At 40.7% G+C, this 24,824-nt stretch overlaps 1 protein-coding gene across 3 annotated transcripts; it reads left to right on the forward strand.

The window, feature by feature from the left end:
* The first annotated feature begins 37 nt into the window (after positions 1 to 37).
* MAML1 (mastermind like transcriptional coactivator 1) lies at positions 38 to 24,464 on the forward strand. 3 transcript variants are annotated; one of them, XM_075164734.1, is made up of 5 exons: positions 38 to 567; positions 10,182 to 11,594; positions 13,935 to 14,204; positions 18,076 to 18,190; positions 20,332 to 24,464. In XM_075164734.1, the coding sequence occupies exons 1-5, from the start codon at positions 199 to 201 to the stop codon at positions 21,321 to 21,323; spliced, it is 3,159 nt and encodes a 1,052-aa protein (XP_075020835.1). In that variant the 5' UTR covers positions 38 to 198; the 3' UTR covers positions 21,324 to 24,464. The 3 variants fall into 3 exon arrangements, with proteins under 3 accessions (XP_075020835.1, XP_075020836.1, XP_075020837.1); XM_075164735.1 differs by having other exon boundaries at positions 10,185 to 11,594; XM_075164736.1 differs by lacking the exon at positions 38 to 567 and adding an exon at positions 5,667 to 7,529.
* Positions 24,465 to 24,824: the final 360 nt, after the last annotated feature.

Raw genomic sequence — 24,824 nt, forward strand, 5'->3', positions numbered from 1 at the left:
GCCGAGCGGGCGCCGGGCCGGGCCGGGGGGGAGGAACCGGGGCGGGGGCGAGCCCGGCGGGGGGCCCAGGTAAGGCCCGCGGGAGGGGCGGTAGCGGCGGAGGCCGGGGAAGGCCCGAGGGGGGGAGCCCCCGCCATGGCGGGGGCCGGTGTGAGGAGCCGGTGAACGGCGGCGGCCGCCCCCCTCGCTCTCCGGCCCATGGTGCTGCCCCCCTGCCCCATGGCGGAGTTCGTGGTGCCGCGGCACAGCGCGGTGATGGAGCGGCTCCGCCGGCGCATCGAGCTCTGCCGGCGGCACCACAGCGCCTGCGAGTCCCGCTACCAGGCCGTGTCCCCGGAGCGCCTGGAGCTGGAGCGCCAGCAAACCTTCGCCCTGCACCAGCGCTGCCTGCAGGCCAAGGCCAAGCGGGCCGGCAAGCACCGGCAGCCGCCCCCGGCGCCGCCGCCGCCCGCGCCCCCTCCGCCGGCCGCCGCCGTCGCGGGGAGCGCCGACAGGACCGGAGCCAACGGCCTGGACGCCGAGGCGGCGAGCGGCGAGCAGCACGGCCGCAGCAGCACCTTGATCGCGGTAAGGGGCCGCGGAGGCAGCCGGCGGTCGGCGTGGTTGTGCCGGCTGGCACCGCAGCCTCCTCTGGAGCGGGCACCGGGGGGGGAGAAGGAGCCCTCGCGGCTGGTGTGGCGGGAGGGCTGAGGCTGCCGTCGCCTGGCGGAGTGCTCGCCTCCGCTAGGCTTACAACTTCGCAGCTGATAAGGGCTGTTGTATTTTCTCTCCTGTCGCCTTTGCGCGCTGGAAGAGCACATAAAGACTGCTGCCTGCTGGGGGAGGAATAGGGGGTGGCCGCCTGCGAGGGTTACGGTCGTTCAGAGTAGCGTTCTGTGAACTGTTTCTGGCTAATTCACCCAAAATGTCCCTGCAGAAACTCTCGGGGAGCGTTAATACTGCGGTGGCTTTGGATTTTTTGCTTGCTTCCTTGCCTGTGTCTTTAATGTAGGCTGTCAGGGTTTAGTGGAGTCGCTTGATAAGGATATGCTTATTACTGCGGGGGAATTGTTTAGACAAATAATGCGTCTATTAATTCTGGTACATCTTGGAAAGAATTTCGTGGAAAGGCAGCTGCTTATTTGCCACTCACTCTAGTGGGTGTGAACACTATGGGAATCCCACTCCACCCATTAAAAACTGGCTTGGCTCAAAATCTTAATGTTTCTCTGGCTTCTCTAGCATTTCTGGTTGTCAGGATATATTCATACAGCCCTGTTTGTATATCAAGATAGCTATTGCTTAACTTATTCTGAGCCCTTTAAATATACTGCTGTGTACTAATGTGTCAGTAATGTAGGTTAGTAGGATACCCTCTTAAAGGTTGCCTGTCTCAATACCTGTCTTTTTTAAAACCAGGTATTTCTAAATGGTGCCCTGCATGAAAATGGTACGGTACTGTTCTGAGTGGCTTTAAAAGGGGATACTGGATTAACGTGAGACATTTCCAGGTTAACATAGATTAAATCATGTTTTTGAGATGGTATGTGTGTTTGATCAGATTGGAAGGAAAGGAGGATGTGATCCTCTGCTGTCTTGAACCTCATTTAGTTACCGTTTTTAAAATGGAATCGTGATAGAGTTTACTTGGGTATGACTGGACATGATGTGAAATAGTGAAACACCGGGCACATCCGTGTCAGCTTTAATGTAGCTAGCACCAGGCAGCATGTGTGCAGTTTGTAGTATTTACAAGATTGAACTGAAATTGGTATGGAGCTGGATTGTTTCTATTCTTGCTAATACACATATGAGAATCTAGGACATACTGACTTTTCTGAAGACTAAGGTACTTGTGACACAGTTAGAGCACTTCAGATGGTTGTTAAAGAAGAGTCTTTGAGGAAGAGAGGAAGCCTTGTGCATTCCTGATGGGGACTCTGTAAAACTTCCCAGGTAGCTGCTGTTTAGTAGACTGATCTTGAATGTAAACTTGTGTCAGAACAAAAATGACCCAAACTTGTATTTTTATTATCTAAAGACTTGGTGGGATTTCTATTTATTTCCTGTCTGGGCTCTAAGGCTTTTTGCATATGGGGCTCTATCCATTAATAATGCCTATTTTTGTTACACACAGAGCTCTTTAGCATGTCAAATCCTGTCGCTTAAACTGCCACCACACGTCTTCATATTGACCTTCTAAAAGAAAGACGTCTTTGATTCATTGGTGTTATTTCTTTTAAATTGCTTTGGATGTGGATTTGATCTAATTAGCATCCATTATAATGAGGACTCTCAACAGCAGTGAGGTTCTGAAATACCCTGCACATCTGGGGAAGCCCTTCTTGTACAGGAAGCTGCTGCCAGTGGCCAATTTACACAACAGAAGAGGGGTTTAGTGTATGAATGACTCTTCCTCGTGCTGGCCTGCTGTTTCCTTCCTAGGATACATGACTGTAAGCTTAATTGCAGCTGCTGATTCATCACCTCGTTACTAGGGTATAAAGTTGGTTTGCTTAGTAATTCAAGTTTTGAAAAAAAACAACAACAGAAAACCTCTGCTGCTAATTTCATTCCTTTGGCGTAAAAGGTACCTCTCTAGGTTGGTATTTTACCTCTAGCAATCATGTAGCTGTTATCAAGACCAAGCTTGTGCTTTGTACGGGAAGGACGTGGGTTTGGTTTACAATATTCAATAAAGTTTGGATGAACACCAAAATTATCTTGTTTTAAAATATCCTGGCCACATTCCTTTCAAAAGAATGCTGCTAGATCAGTGAAACATGCATTATATCAGCTATCATTGCTGTTATGATCCAGAGTTTTCCATGAAGCTGCGTACGAATCTTCTCTTGGAAACTGGTACTTTGTGTTGAAAGTTAATAAAGCATTTATTTTGATCATTGAAAGAGAAAGCAGCTGATGTAAATGTAAAGGTTTGTGATCTAGCATTTGAGGACTGGTGGTAGAAGGACGTGAAGCTGCACTGCCACAAGTGCGGACAGTGGACGATGTCCGCACTCCCAGATGCTGTACTTCAGAGCATCTTCTGCGAATTCAGAATAGCCATGGGGAACAGGATGGCACCGCCACTCCCTTCTTAATGTCTTGTATGATTTTTTTAAGTGGCCAAAATCAGGTATTTTCTCTTCCATTAGTCTTTTTTCTGTTTTAGATCCTGAAGCTGGATGGATCTTGTTTACAAGCAGAAGTAAGGGGCAGATTCATCCTTTGTTTTCTTACTAAGCAGCTCTAAAATTTGAGCCACAGAAGCCAAGAGAATGAAGTATTGATACAGAAACGCCCTGGATGATTTTTGCACCATGTAGGCCTGTCCTTCATTTGAGGAAAAAGATGAAAAACATATTAGCTTCCTATTTTTTTTAATTTTGAGATTGTTATTTAATGGAAAATTCAGATGTTGAAATTTACTTCATAATTCTGTTGTTTAAGATGGCATTATTAAGACTATGTTCAAAGTGGAAGATGCTTGGTGTTTGGATAATGTATTGTCCCTTGTGTTAATCTGACATTTTTGAGAAACAGGGAAGTTGGGAGGAGAAAGGACTTGTCCCCTAGCACATTCTTTTCTCTTTGCGAGGTTCTGATTCATTCTAATACGTTGTTTATATTCTCTGCAGTAGAAAGGTTGGCTTCCTTGTGTTTGTCTGATAGATTATAACATAACGTATCACTGAGCTGAACAGAAAGTGTTTCCTTGACACAGGAATGAGAACGGCAAGACCTGGATTTTCACCTCCACTCCTTGTTTTATGGTGTGGTCTCTTGGAAAGAGACCTGCTCCCTGTTTCTTACTGCTTTTTTTCCCCACCTGAGAGCAGTTGTTGTGTAGATGGCTTGCTTTGTCTAGGACTGCCACAAAACCACAAACTATTTCTGGAATGGGCAGAGAAGGCCTGGTTGGTGGCCTGTCTTGGGAATGCTTTGTGTTAAAGCTGAAGAGCAGACCAGCATTTATTTGGGAGCGATAGAAGTTTTTACATTAATAATAGGTAAGTTCTAATTTAAGCAAAGGCACCAAGTAAAAATTTTAAAAAGAAATTTAAGTATAAAGAGAGCAATGCAAAGTTTCTTGGTTGAAAAGACCTAAAGTAATAAATTAAAGGGAATAGATTGCCTGGATTTTACTGGCAAGCACTAATAGCATTCCACTAACAAAGCTCAGGCTGGTACACTAACAATTCAGGAGACCTCATTTTTGTGGAAGCTGTGGTATAGGGGTGTTAAATTGTGAAATTATGTTTTACCACAAAAATAGCAAATTATTTCCACATTATTTATACATAACTATAGTGCAGTGTAGTCTTGCCACCATTGTTTGTTTTTGCTGACAAGTCTGATAGTTTGTTGCCCAACAACTCAGACAGGTTTTTCTTTGTCTCCTTTTAATTCTATGTGAGGTATTGTTGTATGTTTGAAACATTTCCCTTACTGGATTAGTTAGATATGCAGTGATGCTTCCTAAATTGTAAGGATCTGGGAGTGACTGATCTGCTGCTGCTGTTAAGTTCAAGTGAGGTGGAGGATCCGGCACAGCAGCTGAAGGCACAGCGGGTTTTTTTGATTCAGCAGAACAATTCCTGTAGCAGAAGCTGCCCCTTGTGACTAATGCAGGCTTGGGATATTTATAGACGTGCATATCCACAGTCCTTCTTCACTCCAGCAGGCAGTCACCCAAATACAAGAGTCTTCTGGAATTAAAGTGAAAGTCAAAATTAAAATTGGTCCAGCAGTTTGGTTCTGACAACACAGTGGAATGCAGGAACGCATTGGGTAATAAAATGCTTTCCTTGCAGCGGGAGTGCAACTTTGGAAGCTGTGTGTAGATGCACAGTAAATGGGGAGTTCTTGTCGTGTAGTCGAAGTGTTGCGTTTTCTATCCAAAATTCATACATAACAATTTCTTACATTTGCATCATTGTTCCAGCTTAAAATGTTGTCATCTTTGTTGCTTCTCTCCTTGGCCAGGCAGGAGAGGAGAATCTATGTCTGTAGAAGACCTACTGTCAGCTCTGGTTCATGGGAGCCTATCTGTGCTGCAATACTACCACTTCCGTGGCAGAAAAACGGATATATTCTGTTTTGGTTTCCCCTTCTAGGTGAATGCTGGCATCTAGCTCGGAGGTGTATCGAAACTAGATTTTTATTATGTTTCTAGAGTAATACAGCATTTCTTCTTTGAAAATGACCAGCATTATATTTCTCTTGCTGGTATTTCATGACAAATCGTTGTAGACATAACTTAATTCTGAGACTGAAATGGTAAACGTATTCCAAATAAAATACAAAAAATTAAAGCTCTATTGAATCCTGTAAGAGTATTTTAATCTCTGTAACAGATGTTTTAAAAAACTAAACAAGAACATTCTATGGAGCCTAAAAGGCGCAGTGTAAGAATCAGATTTTTTTAAAGTTTTGTTTCTGCTGTGTTCCCTAGGTATTTTTTCAGAAAAAATGAAACATGCATGCAGTTTCTATTTTATATATATATGTATTTACTGTCTTTGGTTACAGGACTCAAAGTATAACAAATTACTGGATTTTTACAAAAGCAGTTTAGTTGACTGTCCTCAGTTTAAAAATTCTGCATTATGAAGGATTTCTTGCTTTCAAGCAAACAGCGTGAACTAAACTTTCATGCACTTGTTAAGTTCTAACACATTGAAATGTCATTGATTTCAGATTATGATCTAAAACTAGTTTCAGGTATTGAGTGTTTCACACTGATGTTTTGATTCCTGGGGTAATCTTCTCCTCTTTTACCCAAACAACAAAAAACAGAAGAACTTTGTGCCACTGTTTTCATCAGTGATTCATGCCCCTTTCCCACCAAGGCAGTAAGAGAGCGCTGCACTGGACTCTGACGTTTTGAACTCTGCCAGTGCCAACAGCTGGAGATGAAGTTTTGAAGCTTTTCCAATTTCTTCTTGTTGGGCTTCCGTGGTAGTTTGTGGGCAGCTTTTATGAAGCCTGCCAACTTGCCCCTGCACTAAGACCACTGTATGGCTGAGCATCATTGTGGTAAAACTGGTCGGTTTAAGACAGAGATTGAATATAGCTTATCAAAATTATTTGTGTGGTGTCTGTTTTCTGATGGAAGCCTTGTCATTTGACTGGGCACGCATCCATCTCCGGCATTGTGGTCCTGTGTCCTAGTCAAGTACAGAGTGTATGTACTGTGAATTACATGCTCAGAGGCTGTGTGTGTTGGACACCTGGGTTTTATCAGTTTGTGTTCCTCACATGCAGAATCCACAGTTATGGCCCGACTTGCATGTGTGCTCCTGCCAAGTAAGTGTATTTATTACCATGTTGAGGACTGTCTGTTTTGCTCACGTGAATAAAATGCAGCTCTGATGTGATGTGGAGGAGCTGCAGCCTGTGGCTCTTTGAGAAACTTTATGTCCTGTCTTGGGCCACAGGACTGAGGCCCGCTTACATTCCTTTCTTTGCACTGTTCCTGTATTGGTTTAAATACTTTAGACAAATGCTTTTGGGGTAATACTTCTAGGCAAAGCTAAATAGCAGAGATCTTGGAGGTTCATCTTTTGTTGGAAAGTTGAGTAGGCTGAGAAAATGGGAATACATTTCTGTATCCGAGCTTGTGACAATGGAAAGGATTGGCTCCTGTGTTATAAATAAAATGGATTGATTCTGCTGAGGAAACCATGGACAGCATACCAGAGGGCCACTGTGCCTTACAGAATGACAGTGGACAATAAAATTAAAGCTAAAGGGATTTTCTTAGTGAGTAGCAAGCTATGCTTCACTTTGTCAGTGTTTCTTTTTTTTGAGTTTTGGCAGAAGAGAACAGGTTTTTCTTGCCCTGAGAACTCTGTTGGAGCAGCTTGATATGTAGATAGCTTGCAGTCTGACTTGTATCTCACATGCTCTGTGTTATTTTTTCCCCCAAAACCAGATTATTTGGATAGACACAGACAAATTGGGGAAGAATTTAGTTCAATACTTCTTTTTCTGTTAGGAAATCAAGAGGTGAGATAGTGTGTAAGAAATGCATATAAGAAAGGAATTTCACAAGGGAAAGCTGCATTATTTGCAGAGTAGTTATATGAATGTATTTGGTGTGAGAATTTCAGGTTCTGTTATTCAAAATTAAACGTGAGTAAATAGAGGGTATCAGGATATATTTCTAATGACAGAGGAGAAGGAACCTGTAACTTTTGGCCCCCACAAGTTTTTATAGCACTGTCTCTTCTTGAGAGAGGAAAGGAGGTAGAAGATGGAACACTGTTACTAGGTTAGTTTTAAGCTGGTTAGCTGGCTGTATTGTAGATAGCTAACTACAGTAGCATAAATCTCACTGTAGACTTACTGCCACAATATCCAAGTACGCTTTTGATTCTTTTTCATGTGAAAAGTGAACTAGGATGCAAGTACAGTTGGTGAATAGCTTCTAAAACTCAGAAGTTAAGTGTCCTGGTTATGAACTGGGCTCAATCTTTTCTGATACGGATAGAAGATAAGCAGATTTTCTTCTTTCCTGCATGTCTATTGGCTGTCGTGTACAGGTAGGATATCTTTCAAATAATCTTAGATTTAGCTGAGGGGAAGCAAGGCCGGAAGCGGTCACCCCAAATTTTACTTCATTAGTAAATTTATTAAACTTGTTTTTTCTTTAATAACCTTTTTTGACAAAGGAATATAGTTCTAGGTGAAACTTTGTCTAGAGCAACTAAAGTCAAGATATCACCAAGAATCAGATACCTGAGCGTTATGACTGTTAAAACCCATATAGATATGAAAGCTCCTGTGTGTTTTTATTGACAGAAGGAGCTTGTGATGGATATCAGGGGTCTGTATCTTTTTCTAGACTACAGTAAGTGTAGCTTATAAGCATGGATGGTTTAATTTTAGACTAGGTAGCTGCATGTGTTGCAAATGGTGTAGTGCAGTAGCAAAGACCTTAGGACAGATTAACTTCTGGAATATTTGTCCAGCAACCCAGGTGGGTTTTGCAGCCTGTGAAGAGCTGTGTGCAATTATAGCTATAGTGCTACCAAAATCCGAGTTGCCATGAGTTGTCTATATGAACTATAATTACAGCAGTGACCCCAATGGGCATATATTCTGTTTTAATATAGAAATTTGCTTCAACTATGAGAAGAATATGTTCAGTGTACAAACATTAAGTTATTACTTGTATGTCAGTTTTCAGGGAGTGTGTTTGTCCCTAATGACTTAGAATTAAGGAGGATCCATTCCCAAACTTTGAGTGATTGACTCATCATATGACCTTAGGCAAGTTACTCATCCACCTTGAGCTTCGGTTTTCCCGGTTGGAGTATTAAGTAAACAACGGGAAACTTGCTGAAAGCTAAAGGTTGCGATTGAATTGAGGCTTCCTTGCTTTGTGCTCTTTTGCCTTTTTACAAAGAAGTAAATTTCCATTATTCTTTCAAGTTGGTATTTGAAAAATTCACTCTAGATCTGCTACTCTAAGCTGTAGACCTAATGTTCAAAATTAGAGAATTCAAGTTCCAGTCTCCTCTCCAAATGTATACCTCGCCTCGTCCTACTAGGCCTTCTGCTGATCTCTCTACTCTGCTGCTTCCATGAACCATCTAGAAGATCATAGTCTCCTGGGAAGCTGCAGTCTATCCCTCAGATAAAAATAAGTTTTGCTGCCACCTATGCAAGCATTAAACAAATAGTGTTTTTTCCAAAGATCAGCTAACTGTAGCCTGTTTAAAAAAAAAATCACAACAATTAACTGTGAACCAGTCCTTCTGCCCTTCAATCAAAGAATGCTGTTGCCCAGGCAAGTGCTGTGAAATTCTTCTGATGGTTTATGCTGGCTCTACATACAACCTCTTGCTTGAGTGGTGAGATCTTGAGGTTTCCCCTGTTCTTGGATGAGACAGTTTTCCCCAAGGGTTAGTGGACTGCATTGTGGAGACTGCGAGTAATATTAAAATCAGCATACTTGTCTTGAGGTTTGTTTAATGAGCTGCTTTTCTGTCATCTGAGAGAATTGTTGTTCAGTGAACCACGCTTCAGACGGGTGGCTTTTTGCGGGGATTCTCCTCCTGTGTCCTGCCGAGATGTACAAAGGTATCTCGTACAGGTCAGGGGAGCTGAGGGGAGCTTCCCCTCTTGAAGCGCGCTGCTCTGTTCGAGCAGTGTCTCTGCTCTACGGGTTTGTCTGTGTTGGTGTAGCATTCCAGCACGAGCAAAGCACAACTTTTTTTACAGAATGCACCTGAGGGAAGGAAAAGTTTATAGTCATCTTTGTGTGCATGAATTCTGTTTTCAGATGTTTTTGAGGTCAATGGAAAGAACTTTGTATTTGAAAGAATGCAGCCAGGAAAGAGAAGTTGAACAAAGGCTCTGAAACTCTGGTTCTAAAACTGTTGCTGTACCCTCTGGTTGCTTCTAGGTGGCACTACAAGAAAAAGAATATGTGCATTCACTAGCTACGAGAAGCCAACTGTTGAGCTGGTTGGGGCTCCGGTGGCCGTAGTGCAGAGAGGAGCAGCTGGCAAATACGAGAAAGGCGGAAAGGAATAAACTTACTCTGCTGTGCTAGAATTGACTGAACTCTGAATTGCATTTTACATATGTGTGAAACAGTACTCGCTTAGTGACAAACTGGTTTTGCTTTAGTGCCAAAAATGTGATTGTGTACAAAATTTATATACATAGTTCTTCTCCAAAAATTATAATCACAAGAGGAGTGGTTCTCTTTTTCTCCAAATATTTAAATGTGAGACTGCTTTATAAAGCAGTCTTACAGAACAATTATACTGTATGTGCATGGGCCAAATAAAATACAGGTTTTTATTCTCAGCTAAAATTTGAATCTTAACATTCTTCAATATTTTTTCATTTTGAATAGGAAAAATCATAATATATTCCCATTCACAGCCATTTCTCAACTTTTTGTTGTTTTCAAAGTATATGGCAGCTTTTGGTTTTGTTTGAAGGAGGGGGCTCTGTTTGATATAGTATATATTTTTGAAAGTTTACCCTAAGATATTATAGTAAGGAAGTCATGTCATGTAATGACTTGTAAAACAAATCTTATCAAAGCAAAGATGTAACCTTTTTTTTAATCTTTTTTTCCTAAAATGTTTTATTCAGAGCTAGACAATGTTCTGGTAAGAAATAAAAATCCTAATCTATGAAACATAATAAATAACTAAAACCTTCCTTCTTTTCAGCAGCTCCATGAGACTGTGAAAAGAAAGCTTGATAGTGCTGCTTCCCCTCAGAATGGAGACCAGCAGAATGGCTATGGTGATGTATTTTCTGTGTCCAAGAAGCTGCGTCGTGATGATGGTCTTGGCGGAGTGAGTGGTTCTTCCAATGGAATGCCCCCTGTGTCTCCACTCCATCATCTTGACAAGAAATCTGGCAGCGGAGATACCTTACAACTTAATGGAAAACATCCGATGGGGCTAGATGGCATCAGCAAGAAGTGTCTTCCAGATTCCAGCCTGCAAATGAATGGAGGGGGTGATACCGATGACTCATTTCCTCTGAGTTTGAACAAAGAGCTGAAGCAGGAGCCCGTGGATGATCTTCCATGTATGATTGCTGGAGCAGGGGGTTCTATATCTCAGAATAACTTGATGCCTGATCTTAATCTTAATGAGCAAGAATGGAAGGAACTTATTGAAGAGCTTAATAGATCAGTGCCAGATGAAGACATGAAGGATCTCTTTAATGAAGACTTTGAAGAGAAAAAAGATGCAGATTCTTCAAATTCAGCTGCACAGACTCCATTGCCACAAGATATTAACATAAAGACTGAGTTTTCCCCAGCACCCTTTGAACAGGAACAGATGGGATCTCCTCAGGTGAGATCTACTTCATCAGGTTCAGCATTTATTGGTGCTGCTTCTGTACCTGTAAGTGCCGCTTCTCCAGCGGTTGGTAGTTCTCAGGCTATGTTTCAGCCTTCCAGTCAGTCAATGACTGAAAATCCTAATCAGCCCATGATGCAGGCATCAAACCACTCTCAGAATGTCCAGAGGCCTCTCTCCAATGTGTTGTTACCTGGGAAGGGTGCAGGAAGTGCCAAAGAAATGTCTTCTGCTCACCAACTTCAGCAAATTGCTGCCAAGCAGAAGAGAGACCAGATGTTGCAGAACCAGCAGCAAGCTTCACAAGTCCACCAAACAAATCAGATTTCTACATGGCAACAGTCTGGGCCTTCTCATAGTCCACTGGCTGTCCCATATCCCATGGACAATCCCACCAGCCCATCAGTTTACCAGCCAGACTTCAATAATCAGAAACTCATGATGCCTAATATGGGAAATAAAAGCTCACCGAGAGCTGGAGGCAATTACCATGTGAACATTTTGGGTCATCAGCAAAACAGCTTAAACCAGAACCCTGTGAATAGTCAAGGCTCTATGCTGGACTACGGGAACACCAAACCTCTTTCACATTACAAAGCAGAATGCGAACAGGGGGTTGCAGTACCTGGTCAGAACAAGACTCCCATGTTGGCATACATACAACAGCGCCAGCAGCCTCCGCTGTCTCACGTGAGCGACGACCAAAATGGGATGATCCTGTTGAAACCCAAGTCTGGAAACATTGCCTACCGACTACCGCACAGTCAGGTGAATGTTCTGGTTTTTGTTACCTTTGTTTGGCAGCAGATTTAAGGTTTTGCAAGAGGGTGTTGCATAGGTAAGGCTAGAGTACAGGTTACTTGGTATTGTTTCAAAACAGTTGCCGCGTGATTTTAAAGAAGAAAATGATAATATGGAATAAGCTAAGACAAGAATCAAGAACTCTCTTTTCCACTGGGGACGGTTTTTAATACTTGGTTGTAGGTCATGTGGTAATGTGTAATTTCCAGCTTAATATACTTTGTGGGCAACAAATTATGTCATGCTTCATAGAAGCTTCTACTTACAAAGATAAATAGATGCTTTGTAAACTTTTGCCTAAAATAACTCATGTAAAACTGTAGTGTTAAACAGTGTTCTCAAAGAAGCTTTGATTTCTTTACCTTCTTTTTAGTCCCTACTTGTGTCAGGATTGCCTTACTATAAAAAGATATGCCTTCGGTTGCTGCTTTTTTGAAGAGAATTGGAAGTGGGGGCTGCATTCCTGATTTCTTGGGTGTTCCTTAGGGCTTTTCAAATCTAAGAATTTGTTATTGGTTAAGTCTCTGGGGATTGGGGAAGCATGGTATAGGACAGAAATATATCTGTAAGAATGAGTAATAGTAATATTTGTCTGCTTGAAGCAATATGCTTCAGATTTTCCTGTAAAGGAAAATTCCAGATGGTGCTTCTTTGCCTTATATATAACTGATACTACAGGTATGCTGCAGGTGGAAATTTATATAGTGGATAGAGGTATAGACTCATTGGGATTCTGTAACATGCGCCTGCAGTGCACATACTAGAGGGCTTGTTGAGAAAAAAGGTCTTTGTTACGAGGATTAAAGCTCCTCTAGCAAAAGCTGTTGGAGATCCAACTGTAGTAATATGTTCCCTCGACAAAACAAAAAAAATGTGAAAAAGATGTGATTAGTCTGTGATAAAGACCACACTGAGATACAAATAAAAATCTGAGATAAATGTGTGCTTCATAAGGCACAAAAAAAATTAATCTTTTTAAAAGCTAGCAGAAGTAACAATCTAACGACATTTTGATGGAAGAAGAAGGGGAAGGGTAGAGATGATTGTGCATGTCACATCTCCCCTCACTGAAAAACATGAGGGTGACCTTGCATCTACACTGCCATGCTTGCACTGAATTAACAGAAATACTGATAAATGCTTCTGGAGAATTTCTCAAAAGCTTACATATAGAACAACTTATTACAGCATTATCTATATTTGGCTCATGATTTCTTAAGAAACTGCAGAGAGTGAGCACCAAGAGGCGAACCCATTAGCTGAATTCTAAATGTGAAAGTAGTATTTGTTTGCGTAATTTGAGATGAGGCTGAACTGTGCTTAAAAGTGATAAAAATTGTCAAATTTCAGATGGATTTGCCGGTACCAAGAGGATAGTATCAGATCTTGAACGATGATCGTTCCATGTTATTTTTGCCTATCCCAAGTTCCAATCTCCAAAAAAAGCAGACTTACGAAAAATTAGTAACAGACTTATCCGCAGTAGTGTTTTTCTCTGTGGAATATGGTGATGTTGGATTGCTGGAAAAATATGTTACGACTCATTTTGATCAGTGATAGCCGCCTTCCCCTTCACCTGCAAATAGTAAATACTCCGATACTAAAAAAAGCAACTTTAGGAGGGGAGGCATAAACACTTGTTGAATTAAATGTTGACAGAAGAGGCGGGATTTAAATAAATGTTTCGTATAATGAAAATGTAAAACTTAGCATTTGAAAAGCTGCCACCAAAGTTAACTGAAGCTGTTGTGTTTGAATTGCTGTTTGTAACTGGTGCCGTTCCTCTGGCTGAGCAGGAGCACACAGAGCTGTACTCGCCTGTTTGAGCAGGACTTTGGGAAGTGCTTTGAGACCGTTCCTGAACGTCATGGAGCTTCCGACCTTAACTGCGAACTGTCACTTCTGTGTCTGGCACTTTATAAATGGGGTTTTGGCTGCTTTAATTAGCTGAACTGGAAACTGTATCACACTTTGCTGTTTCTGTTAGAAGGTTCACAAGTGAAGAAGCTATTGCATAAAGATGGCAAAATATAAGGAACTGATCTAATTTTTATTAAATAGTGTAAATGTACAAATAATCAATAATTGACAATTTCTGTTTTTCTGAGATGTGTTATGATTCCCCTCCCTGTGTAGACTTTGTTTATAAAGTCTCTCTTCCTTATCCTGTAAAATGCTAAAAATAATACAAATCGTGGCCATCACCATGAAAGTGCCTTTCCTCATCTGTGTGACTACATACAGTTTCTAAATTCTGGAGGGCTAACCTCTTTCTGTAACTCATGTCACTTCTCCTCTGTTCTGCAGGATCAAAACCCTTCTCCTAACGTTCCTCGTGTTCCCGTTTCTGTCCCGGGCCCTGGCGTGGGTGCCCAGGCTCCCAACGTCTCCATGGCAGGTAACCACAGCAACCCACCTTATCTCAGCAATCAGCAGCAAGCAGCAGTGATGAAGCAACACCAAATGCTGATGGACCAGCAGAAGCAGAGGGAGCAGCAACAAAAGCACTTGCTCATGGAGCAACAGAAGCAGCAATTCCTAATGGAGCAGAGACAGCAACATCTTCTGGCTGAGCAGGTGAGGAGGGCCAGCAGTCTTTTTTTTCTTTGCACTGGTTTGCTTTGGACTGAAAGAGCGTTTGAGATCCTATCGAATAGTTATCACCTTACAAAATAAGGAATGTAAACTGCAAGGCATTTTGGTATCATAAGTATAATTGCTGTTTTATGTTTCTGTAAAAGTAATCCAAACACGTAGCGCTTGCTTGCCGAGGCTTATTTTTTCTGTTGTTACAAGGCACTGTGGTGAATGAAAAGAAGAAAACAGGTAGAATTGAGTAGTGTGAAAATGCAAAACAGTACCTTCATGGAGAGACAGTATCATACCAGCGATGGTGTAATTCTTTGTGAAAGAAGAAAGGCAAATGAAATCAGAGCAAAAATAAAAGAGAAGGTTGGGAGACTGTTGATGTGTTCTGTAGAGCTTTAAAAATGGAAGCAATGAGCAAGGGACTCTAAGCTCATCGTGCCTTCTGCCTTTCTTCCCTGTGAGATCCACAGCAGCTCATGTTTCAAATTTCAAAGCATCTTTCACGTGTTTATTTGGGGAAAATAATTAGACATCTGTATCCAACTTGCATCTCACCCTGCCAGAAGAATGTAACTCTGCTGTCCATCAGACTGCAGAAAACTGTTTTAGCCTCTGTCAGGGAAACGGGCTCCTTGCGTGAACCTTTCTAAGCTTTAAAACTTCTGCAAGTCTTTCAGCTGGGAATCAGCCCAAAGGGCCTTATTCCCGTCATTCGTGCTTTTTTTTCATTTTTAAAAGTCCATGCAGGCATGTTCCAGGCACTGGCACTGCACATACAGAGAAATTATCAGTATCTGGTATGGAGGAAGGGGAAGATGAATTTTCAGAGAAGGTTTGTGAGACCCAGGGAGAACCTGGTATTCAGATCTTCTGGAAAAAGTGTAGTGATCTGTACTGCTGAAAAGTTTTGTCTTTGAAGATAATGGGGGAGAGGGGAAGGGAAGAGCCATGGGAAGCGTTGTCTTTGAGGATAATGGGAGGGGGAAAAAAAAGAGCCAGTGGTTTAATGAAATAAAAAGTGAACTGCATTTATCCCTGAGAACTAAAAAAAAAAAAAATTAAATGCTCTGGAGTCCTTCAACTAGTAACAGTTGGGAATATGTAATTTCCTTGATTTTCAGCACTGTTGAAAGGTGATAAATCTCAATGTTTTCACCTTTAAAGTTGGGAGTTGTTACCCTGTTGGGCTTTTCACTGTGATGATAGTTTGGAAAATAGAGATGGTGAGAGAAGGTCAGGTAATGGTTGTGTATGTGTGTGGACACCTTAACCTTTACTGCAGCAACTGTCCATCAGAAGCTTTATTTAAGAAAGAAGGAAATTGAATACAGCCTTCTCTGAACTGAAAATGTGAAATCTTCGTTGGGGAGCACATTTTGAGGGGAAGAGGGTAGTAGTAAAATCTGCAGTATTGTGGAGCTCTGGCTGTGCTAAGTCCTAGCTAATGGCTTTTTGATCGCTTAGAGATTTAAAATTGAGGACTAGATTGAGGTGACAGAAAAGCCCCTTCAGTTCTTGACGCAGTGTAGATAAAAATGTAAGGATGTGCTTGGCAACGTTTTAAAGAAAATTGTTTGAACATTGGTAAAGATATGCGATACTTGGGTAAAAATACAATTTGGGCTAAGGGAATATTGTGGTGGAAATACTGATTATGTTGATAAAAATACTATTAAAGACTGAAGACAAGGAATGCCCAAATCTTCAATAAAATATTTTCTGTATGATTTCTGTGATCTATAAACTTATATAAATAAATCCAATACTTTTTAGTAAATTATTCAGTTTTTGATGCCTTGTATATTAATATCAAATGGCAAAAATTACTAATCGTTATTCTCCCAAAATGTTAACAAACAGGTACTCTTTGAAAGAAGATAGGGAGAAAGGAAATGCGGGGTGTTGGCATCCTGCTTGTACTTTTGCACCGCTGGTGAATGGCTATTATTAGAGCTCTTAGGGCTGTGGCTCAGTAGGTTTCCTTAGCTAAGTAATGGACCTAACACGTCAGACCTCTCTGAACAGTGGGGTGGTGTATTAACAGGGTGATAAGTAGCGTATCTCAAACAGCGTTGAAATATTTTTTTTTTCCTACTTATTTGCTGCTGCTTAGCCAGCACATGTTGCTGTAGTAAATATCAGTATTATGAAAATATTTCATTCCTGTTCAAGTTACGGTAACTACAACTAACTTCTGCATCTTGCATCTCTGTATAGTGATACTGGGACTCTGATCCCAAATAAGGAGCAGCTTTGCTTTGGAGCTGAACAGACTTGGATATTGCATTTGCCACATTTCTTGGCCTCGTGCTGCCCAGTCAAGCTAGATCTTGTTAGCATTCTAATTTGATATTTATTTATTTGGATACACATGATACTGGATGTAGTTTTACAAAAAGGTTTCTGAATCAGTTGAACTCTAATTTGCAGGAGAATTATAGTTTCGGGTAGCTTCAGTGCCATTCCCTGCCACGCTAAAGCTTTTGTTTCTTTGCATTTGCTATTCTACATCTCTTTTTTTTTTTTTCCCCTGAGCCAGGTTCTGCAGCTCTTAGTTTCTCTCAGAACTATGGCATCTCTCCTTGGCTTCTGTGGTCAGCCTCTTTCAGGTTTGACTGGTCCTGCGAGTAGCAGGTCCTTTCTGTCAAGCAGCCTGCCCTCTTCATTCCTCTGCATGTCTCAACAGCTTCTTAGTTGTAGATATTTCAAAAGGATGGCAGTAATGTGTATCTGCCTATTTGTTACCTTCTAGTCTCTTCTTTAAAGGCTTACTGCTTGTGTCTTTACCCCAGTACTCTTGGAAAGGAATTTCTGTCCCCTTCTGTGCCCTGTGCAACTTTAGATAAGTAGGTAGTTGTGCATTGTGTTGCTGCTTAGTTATCTCAGAATTTCAGTCCAGCTGAAGATATCTGTGGAAGAAGAGCCAGAAATCCTATGTCTGATATGTTTCATATTGTAAAAGCAACTTGTTGGCTGTTTACACTGTTGGGATCTCCGAGTGTACTGTTAGTGCATGTGCATACACTCTCGACATTCCCCTCAAGGCTTTAAATTTCATTTTCCCCAAAAGTTTCCTAACAGAAAATTTGCTTACTTTACTTTTCAAATGTTTTTATCATAAAGTAGGTACGGGTTGAATGTGCTTTTAAAGAGGCAAGGTTATTTTGAATAATTTGTAGGGTTTGTTTCAATTGATTGGTGCATTGTTAAGAAAATGGTTTTGAACAGTGGTAACAACTCGTATAGCTTCTTTTAGTTCTTCAGTTTTGCATAATCTTGTAGGAAAACCTGTGGTATATAAGGGTTTGTGTATAGTTTTTTTTATTTTGAAAACAAGGGCTAGAAAATATTTACATGTTGAGTTTTTCCTTTTCTGTGTAACATTGTTGATATTTATGACTTTTACTTTTATTTAATTTCTAAAGAGAGGTCTAAAATAAATTGACTTGGGGGTAAAGAGCAAAAAAGTGTGTGTGAATTTTTTTATACACACTCACTTTTGCTCTTTTTGTATCTCTTGGTGTCTTTACAGTATTGCTAAAAATGCCAGTTGATTATGTTATTGATTAAAAGACTAACATCTTAGATTTTCAATGTTTTAAAGGCCTCAGACATGCATTGCAATAACTTCTGTAATGTGTGCTGTTGTCTCTGAGTTCCTAGTCATGTCGCTTCAGGTTAAACTGACTGCGTTTGAACCTTGAGAACAAAGGTCTGAAGTGACCTTAAGGCTGCAGAAGCCCCTTTAATTACCAGCTCTGCCATAAAAGTATGCAGATAGCTTGTTTTTATCCAAGATAGTCACCCTTGGAAAAAGCTTGACTTGTTTTCTAAGTGTCTTGCATTGGACCTTTCCTAGGAGAAACAGCGGCAGCAGCAAGAGCAACAGCTGCAGCGGCATCTGACTCGACCACCTCCCCAGTATCAGGATCAACCGCAGAATCTGTACCAGCAACAGGTTGGACAGTTCACAGGTAAGTCAACATGGCAGTTGAAATAATGACAGAAAAAAATCAGGAGTAAAAAACAAGTCTTCAAATTTCCTGGGTTGAACAGCTTTTAATTAATTTATTACAACATCTTTCCATGTCACTGTGGCTTAAAACTTTTAGACCTATACTCTGATTCAGTTGCAAATAAACAGCTTTGCCTGTCCCAGATATCTGGGACAGCTTGAGCTTCTGATTCTTAATATTGCTTTGGAAATGGGTAAAATTCTTAAGTACCTTCATTGTTCTAAAGGCCTTTTTGTACTACTATTTCCCTTGACAGTTTGTAAATTCTCCTTAACTTTCATATATTAGGATTCAGGTTTTTTTTCTGAAGCCTAACATCACTACTGCTTGTATCTATCACAAGCCCTCATTAAAGAAAAATAAGTGATGTATTATTTCTCTCATTTACTAGGATGAGTTTAAAATTCTCTAATATTTTTATCCCTGCTACCTTTAGAAGGGAATGCAGCTTGAATTCTCTTCATTACATGTTAGTGTCGTGGTTTTTTTTGTAGGAGAAGCAGCTTGGTATGTCTTCAGTGTATTAACACTGATAAATAAAAGGTGTTGTTACTGTTAAGCTGGAATAGCTTCATGAATGTGGAAGAACTAGAGAACAGTAAAAACTTATCTCCTTTCCTGAAAAATCCTTACTTAACAGGGCATCAAGAAGCCATGTGTCTTTTTTCATAAACCTAGAGTACAAAAAAAGTGCTTATTCCCTTCATTTTGTTTCCTTACTCTCTATGTTCCCACAGATATAAATACTGAAGGGGAAAAGGTGCAAATAGAAATGTGATTCCCTCTTTCTGACAGTGTTCATGACTGTGCAGTGTCTGGTAGAGCTATGACTGGGTTTTGTTCCTGAACTGAAAAAACTTGATACCAGTAGAAAAGGATTGTGTGTTAACACAGTGATCGGTAGCATCCTTCAAATATTGCACTGAAGCATTTTTTTCTCCTGCCACTCTTCTACAGAAATACAGTAGTACACCTGTTAGAAATAGAGTATGTTTTGCTATAATGAACATCAGTATCATTAAAACTATTTGTTTTGATTGTAACTATTTGTTGCATCTTAAATCCTGGTATGTGTACGTCCTCTTCACTGTAGTGTTCCAGTAAGACTCTTCCCCCACCCATCCATCCCCCCGTAACATTGGTGTTTTTATGGTGTGCTTTGTTGATAATTAATTCAATATAATTGGAATGCTATTTGAATATATTTGAATAAAATTATGTTTGAATAAAAATTGATTTCATAATAATGGAGAGCCAATATTCCTCAGCTACCTTAAAATAAGAAGAAATTCTGCAGCTTACTTCTTGGTTTGAAGGTAGAGAAAGTACTAGTCTAGTGTAGGTAGGTTTCCGTTGGTCGACTGTAAGAAGTGGGGGGGGACTATATGCATTACACTTCACAGTGCTTTTCTATTCTTTTTTTTTTTTGCTTTAAGTAGGGGGCTGTTTCTTTTACAGGAAGAAACTTTTTTTCTCAGAATTTACAAGAACAAAGGATTCTTTTGGTTTGCTGAGAAGACTTATTTTTGCAAATCATCTTGCTGGGTTATCAGCATTGCATATTAACATAGCGAATATTTCGTTGTGGAAATCCAAAAGATATTTGACCAAAAATTTCTGAAATTGGGAAAACACAGGACTGGAAACCCTACAGTTGTACAATAAGAGATGTATGTGTATGCACAGTGTATGCATGGAACAACTGACAATGTGTGTGCGCAGTAAGTGGTATTTTTTAACAGCCTAGCAAATTGTGCATGCACGTCAAAGCATGTGTGTATACCTTTGTTCACAAAGAAATATCGGAGTCCTGCCTTAAAAGTCCAATTTTTTTAAAATTGATGATGCTGAACTCTTAGAAGTGGTATTCAGATTCCTCAGGACATTGGCATATCTGTGTTTGAGATCAAGGTGGAGGTGCTAAATAGAGCAACAATGGACACTCTTTAATTAAAGTACTGCTGTCTGTGTGTTGGTTGCATAGGCTGGTTTATACGAATGCAGCTGCACCTCCGTTCTGGATTATAGTGTCTACAAGTCTAGCTTGGCTCTGGTTGAACCGAGGTATTTAATGTACAAAATATTTCTGTGTCTTTCAGGGTCATCTTCAGCCATGCCTGGGGTCAGTAATTTAGGACAGTCCAGCTCCAGTAGTCCACGGATGTTTCCTCAGACCCAGAACATGATTCAGATGGGACCTGGACACAGTTCTGTTCCTCCACTGCAGTCGGGCTCCAGTCAGCAGGATCGGGGGGTGACTCAGTATACCAATATGCAAAACATTCAGCGAGGGGGATTGTACAACTTGGCGTCGGGTATGACACAGATGGTTCCCCAGCATGCAACACAAAGTGCCAATGGACAGCCACCGATGCAGAGACAAGGCAGCTTGGGCCAGGGCGCCGCAGTTCCTGCTGGGTATGGGCAGAATAGCTTAGCAAACTCAAGTATTTCTCAGCAGCACAATAAAGGTGCACTGAATCCAACCTTATCTAAGCCACAGATGGCGAGAGTACCAGCTGCTATGGGGGCTCAAAATCCATCTTGGCAACACCAAGGTATCCCTAATATTAACAACCAGACACAAGCAAACAGTGGCTTAGGACCATTTACTGCCAGCTCCTCTTTCCACATGCAGCAAACTCATCTAAAGATGGCCAACCAACAGTTTGCCCAAGGAATGCCTCAGGTAAGCCTAAGCACCAGCAGACCGATGACCTCTATGAATGCTGCCGTCTCTGGGCAGATGTTGTCGTCATCTTTAGGTGCACAGCAGCGGACAAACCCACCTACGCAACAGCAGGTACCCTCACAGCAAGTCTTGCCTGGCATGAACCAGACTGTTCCAGATCTGAATGCTTTCAGCCAGAATCCAAATCAGCAAATGCCCAACAGAGGTAATCTGCACTGTAGTCAAGGGTACCCTGTGAGGACAACCAGTCAAGAGCTACCTTTTGCCTACAGCGGCCAGTCGGGCAATAACGGACTTCAGAACTTAACTGGTGACACAGATCTGATAGACTCTTTGCTGAAAAACAGGACTTCAGAGGAGTGGATGAATGATTTGGATGAGTTGTTAGGAACCCATTAAAATGGGGGTGGGGGTTCTACTTTTTTAATTGTTTCATGAAATATAAACAAAACTTGGACCAAAAAACCTGTGGCATTGAGGAGACTTGCAGGCATTAGAGGTGAATGGTTGGGAAAGGGACTGGAGCTGCTTCTCAATGAGTGTTGATACATGGTAATGGCACACCAAGCAGCTCTGCAGGAACAGTGTGCTTTATTTTGGTGTCTCTAAGGAGTCGCACGCTTGAACAGGTCAAAAAAAATTGTGCGCGTCCTAGCCAGCCTTTCAGAAATTTCACTTGCAGTGTTCCAAAATTAAATTTTTTAATTATTTAAAAATAAAACAAAATTCCACAGAGATAGTGCAGAAAGAAAGCAAATAGTTGCACAAATTGTGTTTAGGGCTTAGTCTCCTGCAGCTATTACTTGCAATCATCATTTGTTCATAGCTTAACATGCTGTTATAGTACTGTCCATCAAACTTCTGACTTTTTATTTGAGAAGAGGCTGTATGCACCTGAGTACGCTTGCAAAATGTTTTGAATTGTTTCTTTTCCCCGTTGCTGAAGCATGTGCCTGTACTCTCAATAAGCAAGTGATATTTCACAGTAAATATTTCTAGATGCTGGTGATAGATGAAAGAAAGTATTAAAACCTGGCCAGTTAGTCTAGGTAGTCGTCTTAATAGATTGTAGTCTTTTAAGCTGCAGTTTGCACTCTGTTGTAGAGAGGCACAGTTCTTGGCTTATACCTTGCTGTGTTTAAAGGGGGAATTTCTTATGGGAGAACTTTTAAACTGTAGTAGGTTTAACATGAATTGTAAAGCCATTTACTTTGCACCTGTTTCTTCATAACTTATTTCCAAAGGTAGTTGTATTTAAATGAAGGCTTTGCTTCATGACAGCTCATGTAGTTTTCTTTGTTATAAGAAGTAAAACTAACTTTTGAGATCAGTTCATTCCCCAAAGTTAGCAGTGACGCAATGAGCACAAGACTTTGTCACTTCAGGATAAAAATGAGGAAAAAAGAATTTGGCTGAGAGGTGAAAAGTTCTTATCAGCAATAATAGCACAGGCAGCCTGGGAGAGTACTTGTATCAGGGTTGCTCCAATATGGGAAGTCTCCCCCTTTAAATACTTTTCTTTTAATACTGGGTTACGAGTTTGATAATCTTTCTATGGACTGGTGGATTTACTACTTTAATATCCCTTGAAGCAGATGCTGGTTCTTCAGCTCAGCCCAAGGAGACCTCTTATCCGTGTGTTGGGGTCAGTCCCAGAAAGGACAAAAACCACAATGGGAACAGTCAGTGTTCCAAAGTCCTTACTTTCTACCAAAAAAATCCCCTATCCACCAACAAACCACCTTGCCTTAACCTTTATTTTAAAATGAAAATAAAGTTGAAAGCTTTTGTTTTAAATGCACAAATACCTCTTCCCTTTTAAATCCACTTTTTTGGAAAACTTTAAACTTTCGAACCAAACCCAGCATTGTGATTTAAAAGCAATTTCCTTCAACACAGACTGGCGGCTTCCGGAGTTTTCTGCACTGCAGAGATGCGTGAAAGAGGGTTTTTTCCAGAGTGGGTGAAGGGTAGTGAAGGATAACATTGATTTCAAAGAAGGAAAATATTTTACTGTATCTGCAGCTCCTTTATGAGACAATTTGCACTTTTAAAAACTGCTTTTTAACACTAATACTTTAACCCTTTCCAAATATGCATGGAACATGGTTTGTCTGGCACACTTGCCTAGCGTGGATGAATTACGCTCTGTTGAACAGATTTTATATTGCATCATGTTGAACTGTTGGTGAAAGATGTGCATTGATCAGTGGATTCCACTGTTGAATAGTGGATAAAACTTCACTGAAGCAGACTTAATCCCTCGTAGAGCTTTTGAAAGGGTAACATAAAGATTGTCTTTGGATGGGAAGACGAAGGTGTTAGTGACTTTGGTTGTTGACACTTCTGATATTTTCTAGAATAAGTAGTTGAGATGCAAATAACTGATGCTAACTTTTCTTATACTGTCAATCTAAGAAAAGAGCTAGTGAGTTTGGTTTACTATTAAGTTAAACCAAAAACTGGTCCAAGGTAAGTGTCATTAGAAGAGTATAGATATAAACTAGCAGTGGCAGGGGAAGGAGTGTTTGCTGTATTTTTATTTTTAAGGGTTAACTTTGCACCAGTGTGCCTTCCCTTCCTGTTGGGGGTGCTTGGGACCTCATAATTTCAAGTGACATCCTTCAGTGTCACTAGTTTTTTCTCCCCCTTACAAACACTTGAGAGAAGTAACAGGGTAGTAGGTTCAGCTTTTCTTTCTTCCCTGTTTAGATTGTGGTGAAATCTGCTACATTTTCCAGTAGATTTTGCACACAGGCTTTGTTCTGAATAAGTAAAAATACAATCCATCCAGTTGTGATTTTTTAATTGGAGGAAAAGAACATCTGCTGTTTGCATTATTACTACCAAAAAGGCAATCCAGCTAAATGTCCAGGAAAATGCAGATGTACTCTTTCCTCCACTGTTTCTGGAAGCTAAGGTGGATATTGCCCTGCTTGACCAGAGGGTTTGTTCAGGAAGGTATCTAGATTTGATGACAGGGCCTTTTCGTGGTACTGTTGAACTAAAATTAAGATTCTAGGCAAACTGGCTTATAATGCCCATTGGTCTTCACATGTGAACAGGATCCAAACAGCATGTAACCTCGTAGAAAAAACAGCCCTCGCGTCTGGTTTTGGTCCCTGTCCACACACTGCGATCAGACCGTTGGAAATACGGTATCACTGTAACAAAGTTGAAACAGTTCAATGGAAATGAAAATACCGTTTAGATGTACATAGGTGCATGGGTAGGGCCGGGCTTTGCCTTTATGCCCTTTAACATGTAGCTGTCTGTATATGCACTTGGGCTTTCCATTTGCTGCAGCTTCAGAGCAATAAGATGTAGCTCCCCTGAACTGTACCTAGCCAGCCGCCCATGGCTTTATTTATAAACTGCGGTTTTGGTTGGGTGGGAAAGGTGAGAGTGTCACTGTGCAACATCCACTGCCTTCCAAAAACCACGATTCAATTGAAAAGGGTGCTCAAAGTTTTGTTATACACATTTCCTTTGTGTAAATAAATGTTTACAATTTTATATTAAAGATTTGAATAAGAGTTAGATCTTCTGACTGTATATTTTTTACTTTTTATAGATTTTAAAACTATAATTCTTTATATATGTGTTTGGGGGTATTATGGTAAGTTTTATGCTTGTAAATGGAGAACAGTTGAATTTGATGCTAACCTTTATGAATTTTTGTCATTGAAATGTATAAAGAGTCCATTAATCCCCTTATTCTTTTACTACAGTTACTGGTGCACACCAAAAAGAAATCCTTCACTCCTGTTTTATCATTATAAAATAAATATTTTGCTAGTGTATTAAACATACATGGTGTGACTTCATACATTTGTGTGAGCTGAGCAGAGCTCAGCGTTGTTCCTAGTGAGGTGGTTCCCTTCATCCCAACACACAATT

Source organism: Calonectris borealis, chromosome 15, assembly GCF_964195595.1.
Source record: "Calonectris borealis chromosome 15, bCalBor7.hap1.2, whole genome shotgun sequence".
NCBI lineage: Eukaryota > Metazoa > Chordata > Aves > Procellariiformes > Procellariidae > Calonectris > Calonectris borealis.